Source organism: Apis dorsata, unplaced genomic scaffold (genome assembly GCF_000469605.1).
Source record: "Apis dorsata unplaced genomic scaffold, Apis dorsata 1.3 scaffold_882, whole genome shotgun sequence".
NCBI lineage: Eukaryota > Metazoa > Arthropoda > Insecta > Hymenoptera > Apidae > Apis > Apis dorsata.
The window spans coordinates 45,962-55,846 of NW_006263998.1; the positions used below are offsets into that span (position 1 = coordinate 45,962).

Consider the following 9,885-nt stretch of genomic DNA (forward strand, 5'->3'; position numbering starts at 1 on the left):
ATTTGAGTTTATAAATATACTTATAAATATACTATAATTAAGCATCCATAAATTTTAGCTAATTGAATTTCAAAAAAAAAAATGTAACATATTGAATTTATCTCGATCAATACATTTTTGGCATAATGAAATCAATATCTGTGGAAGATTCTAAGACTCGTAAAAATGAAATTATTAATGCATAATAAATTATGATTATATAAAACAATTTACTATGAATAATATATTTACCCATTATCATTGCCAATATTACAGGAGTCACAGAAGGAAGGGTAGAGCAGCGACAATCGTTGATAACAATCACGAGAGACCTGAAGATGGTTTAGTCTCTACCGGTCGACTGACGAAGTGAAGTACTGAAACTGACTAGGTTTCAGTATGCACGCACTTGCGTCTCTTTCTCGCATCAAAAATACCGTTATGCCGTTATATATCCACGCTTACTCCTTTGCTTCCTCTCTTCCTCATTGTAGTAAGAACATCGGTGTACTGATCACCACGCGACCACGTGTGGACTGTGCGCAGTTGAGAAAATTAGAAAACTGGCACATTATTATTGACATGCGCTTCTTGGGCCAATCACGCGCCGTTTTCAAGCTTTCTGAATATTTGCATTTTACTCCCACATTTTGGAGCGAAATTCAAACTAGATATAAAAAAGGATAAAAAATAATATAAAATATTAGCAAAAATCCTAATCAAATTTATAATGAGATAACTATGTTTTGAAGTAATTTCTTTTTATAAATCTTTTTATTGGTTGTGATTGTTCATAGAAATAAAAATTTATATAAAAATGCGAATTATAAATTATAAATAAGAAAAAAGTTAAGTTTCTAAAAGTATGTCGTGTAATATAAGTATAAGAGATTTCTTTCATTTTAGGCGTTTTTTTAATAATTTAATTAGAAAACATATTTTGAAAAAGATGTTTTAAAATATACTTTTAAATTTCTAAATTTAAAAGAATTTCTAATTTTCTTAAACATTTTTAAGAAAATATAATATTAAATTATTTAAACTAATCTTTATAAATAAATAATATTTAAAAACCGATAAAAAAAATCGATGACGTTTTTTAAAATACCCGCCACAAGTAGTGCGCATGCTAGCAGACCAATACATTTTTAGTAGTAATCAACTGTCATGTGTCACAGATAGACTGACGTTGTTGATGCATCATAGAACAGTTCGTATGAGTTAATTGTTCGTTCATCCATTGCTGTTACTCATAAATACTACTTTAAAAGTGAGAACAATAGTTACTTCAAGGCTAATATTGAAAAAGTGCACGATCGTGTTTCTGTTCGCGCTATCCAAGTGATCGAGGTAGGTCACGAAAATAAACAATTGTTGATTTTGTCAATTTCAAATGTTGGTCATTGTAAAGTTATTTTATTTTTAATGTATGCCAATGGCTTTCTTTGAATATAAACATTGTTTATAAAAAATTTATAAAGAACTTTTACGAAGAAGGAACTTTTTTATAGGTTAGAAATTATGACGTCTTATTTTGGAAATATAGGATTGTTATTTTTTATTGTTTTCTTTTCGAAAATTTCATAATTTTTGATTTTCTGAAAATTTTAATAATTTTGTTTTTATATATTATATATATCTTGTATGAATCGATATAGCAAAATCTTCTGTAAACTGTAATGTTTTCAGTATTACTCAGCATGATAATAGATAAGAAAATTCTGTTCCAAACAAAATTTTATCATTTTTTCGTCAAATTTTTGTGGGTAAAAGATTTAATATTCGTTAATGCTTAAAAATAAATAGACTATAAATTAAAATTAATAGCAACTTATTTCTTGTTTCAGTATTCATCATGCCAATTTTATATAGCGTGGTGGCTCGAGGAACAACAATATTAGCAAAATATGCTTCGTGTACTGGAAACTTTGATGAAGTAACAGAGAACATTCTGACAAAAATTCCACCTCAAAATGACAAACTTACGTATTCCCAAGGACAGTATTTATTCCATTATATCTGTGAAAATAACATTATTTATATGTGTACGACAGATGCTGTAAGTAATCAAAGATATATATATATATATGTACATTAAAAAAATATTTATCGTACAATTCATCGGTTATTGCTTTACAATTACTGCTTTTATTTCAGGATTTCCAAAGATCCAGAGCATTTTTGTATCTTGCAGAAATGAAAGGAAGATTTTTAGCTGCTTATGGTCAAGATGCGCAAACTGCAGTTCCATATGCAATGAATACAGATTTTGCCAGAACTTTAGCCAGTACAATGGTAAGAAAAGTAACATACATTTTAAATTACATTTTGCCATATATACATATATATATATATATCTTTTATTTAGAAACATTACAACGAATCCAATCAAGAAATCGACGTATTAGCTAATGCTCTTGGCGATCTAGACGAATTAAAGGACATAATGAGCAAAAATATTGATAATGTTGCGATGCGGGGAGAACGGTTAGAATTACTTGTAAACAAGACTGAAAATTTAACTGCCAACGTAAGTTATTAAAATTTAAAAGTTATAAAAATTATAATTTTCGTGAATACGAATAAATAATCATTTCGCGGTATTTTTAGTCGGTTACGTTTAGAAAAACAAGTAGGAATTTGGCACGCTCCTTATTTTGGAAAAATGTTAAAATCTACGTTATAGTTGCTGCCATTTTAATTGTGAGTAAATACAAGTTAATTAAATGTAAAATATTTTTTCGAATGCAATATAAATAATTTTATAAATCCCGTAGGTTGTCGTATACGTTATTGTATCGATATCTTGTGGAGGTTTGGCTTGGCCAAAATGCGTTGGAAATTAATTTATTTTTGTAATATTCAGACACGAAAATTGTGTCTTTAAATTGTGATAAGAATTTAATCGAAGCCAATTTGCGAAAAAATACACATACAATGTATATTTTACTTTCTAGTTTATGCTGAATTGAAAAGAAACTAAAAAATATCGTTTAATTCTACGGCTTGAACAAGATAAAAGTTATGTAAAAAAAGTAATATTAGAAAATGTATAAATATAAATAAGTGTAATCCTTCTAATATTTTTATTATCTTACCAAAAAAGTATAAACACCGTTGATATTTCTCGAATGACAAATGTAATTTTAACATCACTCGTATATCTACGAATAAACTCTGTAAAAAAAAAAAAAATAAAAATAAAAAAATAAAAATAAATAAATGGAAAAAGAAATAAATAAAATGATACTAGTATTTATTGCGTTTCCGAAGTCATACTCGATGGTGCAACAAGTGAAGGTCACGCGCAACACTCGTATTTCTTCCTTTATACAATTTTATTGCGTTCAACTTGAGATTAAATCATCGAATGTGGAAATATTTCATTTTTACTCCGAACGAAATTACACGAAAATTTATCGAATATTCAGTCTCTTTCACACCATTAAACGCATTACATTTTTTTCACGCGGGAGTCGGAAAACAGCGCACTCGGTATACTGTTTTGTCGAGTCTAGCGCATGCTCCAATACATATTTATTTCTCCAATGTGACTAGTGTGAACAAACCCCTGCGCATATTTTCAATCTCTCGATCCTTAAAATTTCCATTACAAATCGTTTTAAACGCTTTCGAATTACAAACTAACAAGAGAAAACGCGCATCCTAAAAGTTGCGCGTTCCTAAAAATATATACAACTTTATCGATAAAACAATAAAATCTTTACGCGCAATCACATCAATGCCCTATTCAAACAACCGTGAATATCGAGAACAACCAACAAACAAATCTAGAAGTACAGATAAAATTCCCGAACGTCGCGCTAAATTCGATCCATCGTCGAGCGAATCCCTTATAGAATAGATACGGTACTGGGAGCGTAGCTGGAAGGATGTCGGGGGCGTGGGACGGGTGGCGGCGTCGCAGGCGCCGGGATCGCGACGCCCGGGCCATCGCAGCAGCCCGGCAGCTCTGGCAGCAGGATGTCGATGGGTCGCGTGGCGCGCCCTTCGGGGGGTGCCAAAGAGTGTCGTCTCGGTTGCTGGTCTCGGCGCAACGATTGATCGTACGCTTCGCCCCTGAACCCGCGCTTCGAAAACACTTTCGATCGCAAGGTCGCATCAACAAGTTCCAACCGTTTTTTGTTGTTTTTTGTTCTCTAGGCCGGTCACTCTCCTCGCTTCGAATACAGATCACGATACGTTCGAGTCAGAAGGGAAACAAGGATTTGCCACAAGGTTCCATCGCGCACGCGACGAAAAGCGGACGCGTGGTGAATCGCGTGTCACGCCGGTTTCCTCGACTCCGCTTCCCCTTCGATCGCTGTTTGGTTTGGTGACAGTGGTGGTGTGGGTGGTTTCGTGCGGTTCGAAATAGTTCTCGCGGCCGGCCATGGAACCGCGGAGGTTCCGGATAGCGGAGGCTAGCTGACGGGTCNGTTGACGCCGATCGGATGTCCGCGCGGGAGGAGGGTAGGAGGAGGCAGTGCAAGCCGGTGGATGAAAGTGAAAACGAAACGGACCGCGACACGGGGGGATGAACGAACGTGGAGAACGTCCGATCGTGTCAGACACAGAGCCCGTAAGTGGATTTTCTCTCGTGTGTACGCACACTCTCTCTCTCTCTCTCTCTCTCTCTCTATCTTTCTCTCTCTTCTGTTTTTATTTCACGTTCAACGAGGGACGTGATACGATCCAATTCTTCTCTTTTCCAAATAAACGAGTTATGTAATACGGGGATAATAAAGGAAATATAAACAGGACGTAAAGTTGTTGGAATAATCGAGTCGGATAAATACATCGTAATAGTTGCGTTTTCGCGTTAGATAGATTGGATCGGCACGCACGACCTAATTAAATTTATTTCCCGTTGCTATCGTTTCGAGAGCATCGGTTTTCCGTGTTCGGTAGCGCGGAAATGCAGGCTGAAAGTGGCGGATCGGTCGCGTGCATCCCCCGTTTTCGTGGCACGCGTTAGATAAAGCAACGAAACGGGCTATCGATGCAAAAAGCCAATGAACTGCCGGCGAGCATGAACGCTCGGATGGAAATACCCGCCTTTCCCGGCACGCGATATAAATGACGGAAAATCGTTGCTGCGGATTAACGTACGATTTACCTCGTCCGATCGTTTTCCAAATTTTTCCACGCGACGTTTGTCACGCGCGCTCGAACCCTCGAAGAGAGCAAGAGTGATCTCGGTTTTCCGATTTTCCCGCGCGATTCGCGAGAGAGAAATTAAGGAAAAGAGAGAAAGAGAGGAAGAGAAAAGCAATAGCTTTCCTAGCTATTTTCGAGCTCCCCCAATATTGCAGAAAAGTACTGTGTGCAGCATCATCTTACCCCACCGTTATCTTCTCCCATGGCCCGTAGTAATGCCGTGACGCGTATGGGGAGCCGTTTGATGGAGAAATATTGGACGCCACGCACAGTGGCCATAAAACGTTCCAAGATACGGGAGGGTCCTGCGAGGCATGGCGTTCCAAGCCCGATCCTGAACAGGAAGAATGTTCATTGACGTTGTTCAGGAACACGAGATCCCGGCGAAGTGGCGTCTCACTGGCCCGCGACTCGATCGCGCACGGAAATACAAATGTTCCCTCAAGGTACGAGAATCCCCTCCTCCTTCTCGATCCTCCCCCTTTCGCATTTTATTTGCAAACCACTTCCCTTTTCGCGGCAATCCGCTTCCCGACTACTTCCACGGACTATCGTTAACGAATGGAAAACTCCCTCTCTCGTTCTCGCTTCGCGTATGCTAATAAACGGGGAAATTCCGCGTTGCACGACGACTAATTGCGACGAATACGCGTAGCTGATCGCAATAGAGACTCCTCTCGATTAGAGGAGATCGCGTATCAGACTTTCGCGGGATTAGACGTGGGTCCAAGAGTTAAAGTATCGTCGAGTTCCTCTGGCCAATATCTCTAGTTACTGCTATCTCAAAACTAGACCCCTCCATATCCCAACTGCTTGCAGTAGTTAAACTCTCTCTCTCTCTCGAGGCGAAGTAAGCTCTCAGATATATATACGCACGAGTGGCTCTATTTTTTCTCTCGATCGAGTCGAGACTTAATTAGAGGGAATGGGGATGTAGAAAGCTCGTTGACGAGAACGAGATTTTTCCACTGGCCGTTCGAACGACGACGTTACCGCGAGACCGACTTCTAGTTTTAATTAAAGTCAGCCAGTCGGAGTCGCGGCTAAGGCAATTAAGTCGAAGACAAACGGAGGAGGCCCCCATTGAATTTCCTAGCTTTCGTAATTAGTTTCGACGTAACTGAATCCAGTTATCGGGGCGGCCGGTAATCACGCCTATCCTCACCGACGCCTCCCTCCTCCCTCTGTATCGATGGTGCGACGATCGAAGGCCACCCTTCCACGAGAATCGATCGAAAGGAGGAGAGAAGCAGTTCGGATTCGATTCGATTCGATTCGGAAGGAAACGAAAATTCCAAGTGTCTCTCCGTCTATCCCTCTCTCTCTCTCTCTCTCTCTCTGCTCGTCGAACAGCAGGGGACGATTCTCTTTTCACTTGCAACGTTTCGTTGTCCCCGAATCGCGCGGGTGAAAGTAGCACGGGATGACGGGGTGAAATTTTAATTCGCGCAGACGTTTGATATTCAGAGATCCGGGCTCTGTATTCACGGACTCACGTACGACCACTCACGCCGGCCCTTCTCCTTTCGCCGGGGCATTTTTTGTTTCGCGCCAACGACGAGCAAACTCTCTTGTTTCTCTCGCGTGCTCGCTCCGCACGAACGAGCGGAGCCAACCAACCAACCGACCGACCGACCGACCGACGCGAGAGCGACGGAGAGGGAGGACGGAGAATAGAGGAGAGCGAGAGAGAGAGAGAGAGAGAGAGATAGAGATAGAGAAAAAAGCGCGGGAAGGGCGAAAGACGATAGAACGTCGACGACGATCCGTCATTCAAGGACGATTCTTTCAGGCTGCAAACTCGGTGGATTGTGTGTGCAGGGCCACCCTCTTTAGAATTCCCCGTCCGTGGAGCAAGAAGCTCGTAAAAGACAAAGGGGGTTGGTGGTAGCACAGGGGTGGAGAGAAGGCGCCGAGGCTAGGGGAGGAACGGAGGAAGGGAGGCAGGAAGAGGCGAGAAAGGAAATAAGAAAGATGGGAGAGAGCTCACCGGATCTCAGCCTCCGGCTCCGGCGGGGCAGCTCCGACTCCAGGGATTCCTTCTACATGGATTTTGCTCAGGTACATCGATACGTATCCTCGCTCGATAGATATCCTCGAGGATGTATATACATGTACATATACAGGGAGGAGAAGGAAAAATTTGTATCGATAACAGCGCCCGCTCCGCTGTCTCCACCCGACTCCCGGTGATCTCCTTCGATCGGGAATGTGTTTTCGTTGGTCTGATCGAGGAAAGGCAGAGGTGCAAACTTTGTGCACGAGTATATAATAGAGTAGCGCCGCGAAATCTATGCAGAGTACGTTCGTCGTGCGTAGAAGAACAGAACTTTTGTGGTTACGTTTCGATCGAAAAGGAAAGGAGGGATAAACGGTAATAACGATGTAACGATTGACACGGACAGGGCATCGACTCGGACATCGAGGAGGTGGCCCGTCCAGGGGACAACTCGGACCCGATGATGGAGAACCATTTGGGAGAGGAGAACGGGAACGAGCTGCCGCCTATAGAGGACATTACCACGATCCCGGAGGAAGCCTCGGAGGAGTTGCGCGAGGAGGAGGAAGCCGCGGCGATGGAGGCCGCGCTGCGAACACCCGAGGGCCCAATAATTAACACGGAAGCGGAGAAACCACCCCCGCCCCAACTCTCCACGCTCGCCCCCCAAGAGTGAGTATGAAACGCCCAACATTTTTCTCTTTCTCTCTCTCTCCCTCCCTCCCTCCACCCGCGATATATAATTTCATCCGTGGATGAAACCTCCAACTTTCGTTTTAATTGCGATTCCGTGTTTTTTTTCTTTTTTTTTTTTTTTTTTTTTTTTCCCCCTTTTCGATCCTTTCGAAATCCCTGCTTTCACTCGTTAGGCGCGATCCCGACTTGTCCACTAAAGGTGACCTGTCTCCTCGAGGGTGTCGTTCGCGGTTGCGAATTGGAGGGTGTTCGGTTTCGTAACCCAAAAAAAAAAAATAATAATAATAAAAAAGGTAAAGAAGAGCGAGCGGTTCTGGTAAATATTAGTACACGGCTCGTAAGCAGGTGTTTCCTCGACTGAAAGTAACATTTTCGAGGGGGCAGGGGTATAAAGGTCATTTTAAGGTCACTTTTTTCCTCCTAATTGAACATCGATATTCGCTTTATTTGACGCGTTTAAGTTAAGACACGTTGATGTACGTATAAGAGAGAAACAAGTTTCAAAGGAAACGTTGTTAAATTTATTTTTTTCTTTTTTTTTCCCTTCTTCTTCTTCTTCTTTCTTTTTGTCGTTGGTACAAACGACGTTGGTACTTGTGCGAAACGAAAAGAACGTACGTACTTGTTGTGTCTTGCGCAGCATTCAGACGAAAGAGGAACATCGTTAAAACGCGCTGTGAAAACATCTTCACTCGAAAGATCCGTTAGGAAGGAGACCGTGAGGAATGACCGAGCGACGATTAACGCCGATCTCTGCTCTTAAATGTCTTCCATTCTCTTGGGCTTTCCGCCCAACCCCGTATTCTCTGTCATTAACGTGATTCCGTATTACGCGTCTCGCACGGAGAAGTTTCCTACGGATTTCATAAGAATCTCGAAACGAGAGAGAGAGAGAGAGAGAGAGAGAGAGAGAGAGAGAGANGAAATCTCGACTCGTCGGTCGAGGGACCGAAAGAACGGAGGAAGAAAATATTTCTCATCGTGAGAGAATAATTACGGAGAGAACTCGTAAGAAAACGACGATTCTCTCGAAGGAATCGAAGAGACGATCCTTCTCTTCGACGAATTTGATTCATCGAAATCGACGAAGAAATAATATTTTACGAATATTTTTCTTATTTTTCGAATCGGATTCGAAATCCGTATCGAAGAAACTTTTGAAACTTTTACGGTCGGCCCATTATTTCTCGCTTTGCAGTAATTGTTCGTAACGTAACGTCACGGTAGCGAATTACCGTTCCCCCTAAACGGCCACGTTTCTCCTCGTCCCTTCGTTCGAACGAGCACCACCGTTCCATGGAACATTAGTCACTGTCCACGATTAACGCGCGCATCCCTCGTGCATCGAATCGGGGAAGGGGGCGACGGGCGGTTATCGTACGTACATACGTCCACCGATTGAACTTGATCGTGAAAAATCGCGTCGCGAGCGTCTCCATTTTGCCCCAATCAATTTCTACTCGAGGCGGGCGGGCGGTCGGCCGGAAGCGCAATTACGAACTGCACGTTCCCAACCCGAGAGAACGAGTTGGCGATGATCGGCTAGGATGACGCCACTGTGGCCGCGCGCTTCGCCAAAGTCGTTCGACTTGGAAACGAAACACTTTTGATCGAAGCGAAACACTGACCCCAATCCGCGAAATTGCCGCTTCTCCGCTCGCCGGATTTAATCCCTTGCTCGAGTCGCGCAAGAAGCCAGACCTCAAAGGCGTATCTCGACACTTCGCAAACTTCGGAGGAAAACGAAGGTTTTAACGGTCGTTGGAAATTACATACACCGATTTCCGCTTTCCGTTATTCACGATTCCGCGCCGATCAATTATTTACACTCGTTTCGATTAATTACCGCCCGGCCGGCAATTCCCATCGATCCGCGTGATCCGGGTGGGTGNGACACGGTCAATCGAAATTGTCATAAAGGGGAAACACCGATATAAGCGATTTTCCTTCAACGCGATTTCTTCGAACGCTTCCCTTCCCTTCCCTTCCTTTGTGCGCGCGCTAACGTTACATAAAATCGTGCGCTCCTTCCGCGAGGGTTACGCCACTGC

The 9,885-nt window shown here is 42.2% G+C and overlaps 3 protein-coding genes across 6 annotated transcripts in view; 2 read left to right on the top strand and 1 right to left on the bottom strand.

Moving 5' to 3' along the window:
- The window catches only part of LOC102681531 (mitochondrial amidoxime-reducing component 1-like), a 7,226-nt gene extending 4,054 nt beyond the window's left edge, over positions 1-3,172 (bottom strand). Inside the window, exons 1-2 of the mRNA XM_006623307.2 lie at positions 3,078-3,172; positions 232-646 (exon numbers count right to left, since the gene is read on the bottom strand). Of these exons, the coding sequence (XP_006623370.1) occupies positions 232-241 (10 nt within the window). The 5' untranslated portion in view covers positions 242-646; positions 3,078-3,172. The remainder of the gene's footprint in view (positions 1-231; positions 647-3,077) is intronic.
- On the top strand, positions 1,100-3,221 carry LOC102681397 (vesicle-associated membrane protein 7). The gene is made up of 6 exons (XM_006623306.2): positions 1,100-1,329; positions 1,827-2,038; positions 2,137-2,274; positions 2,348-2,509; positions 2,590-2,682; positions 2,757-3,221. The coding sequence occupies exons 2-6, from the start codon at positions 1,835-1,837 to the stop codon at positions 2,823-2,825; spliced, it is 666 nt and encodes a 221-aa protein (XP_006623369.1). The 5' UTR covers positions 1,100-1,329; positions 1,827-1,834; the 3' UTR covers positions 2,826-3,221.
- A 996-nt stretch (positions 3,222-4,217) lies between these two features.
- The window catches only part of LOC102681003 (proton channel OtopLc-like), a 14,655-nt gene continuing 8,987 nt past the window's right edge, over positions 4,218-9,885 (top strand). Inside the window, exons 1-4 of one of the 4 annotated variants that reach the window (XM_006623302.2) lie at positions 4,218-4,561; positions 5,295-5,585; positions 6,932-7,200; positions 7,545-7,810. In XM_006623302.2, the coding sequence (XP_006623365.1) occupies positions 7,114-7,200; positions 7,545-7,810 (353 nt within the window). In that variant the 5' untranslated portion in view covers positions 4,218-4,561; positions 5,295-5,585; positions 6,932-7,113. The remainder of the gene's footprint in view (positions 4,562-5,294; positions 5,586-6,931; positions 7,201-7,544; positions 7,811-9,885) is intronic. The other 3 variants (XM_006623303.2, XM_031514063.1, XM_031514064.1) reach the window with 3 other exon arrangements.

Excerpts from the sequence above, each read along its gene's own strand:
- LOC102681397 (XM_006623306.2), top strand. The coding sequence starts at position 1,835 with ATGCCAATTTTATATAGCGTGGTGGCTCGAGGAACAACAATATTAGCA. Across the intron at positions 2,039-2,136 it reads ATATGTGTACGACAGATGCT|GATTTCCAAAGATCCAGAGC; the intron begins GTAAGTAATCAA and ends CTTTTATTTCAG. Across the intron at positions 2,683-2,756 it reads TAGTTGCTGCCATTTTAATT|GTTGTCGTATACGTTATTGT; the intron begins GTGAGTAAATAC and ends TAAATCCCGTAG.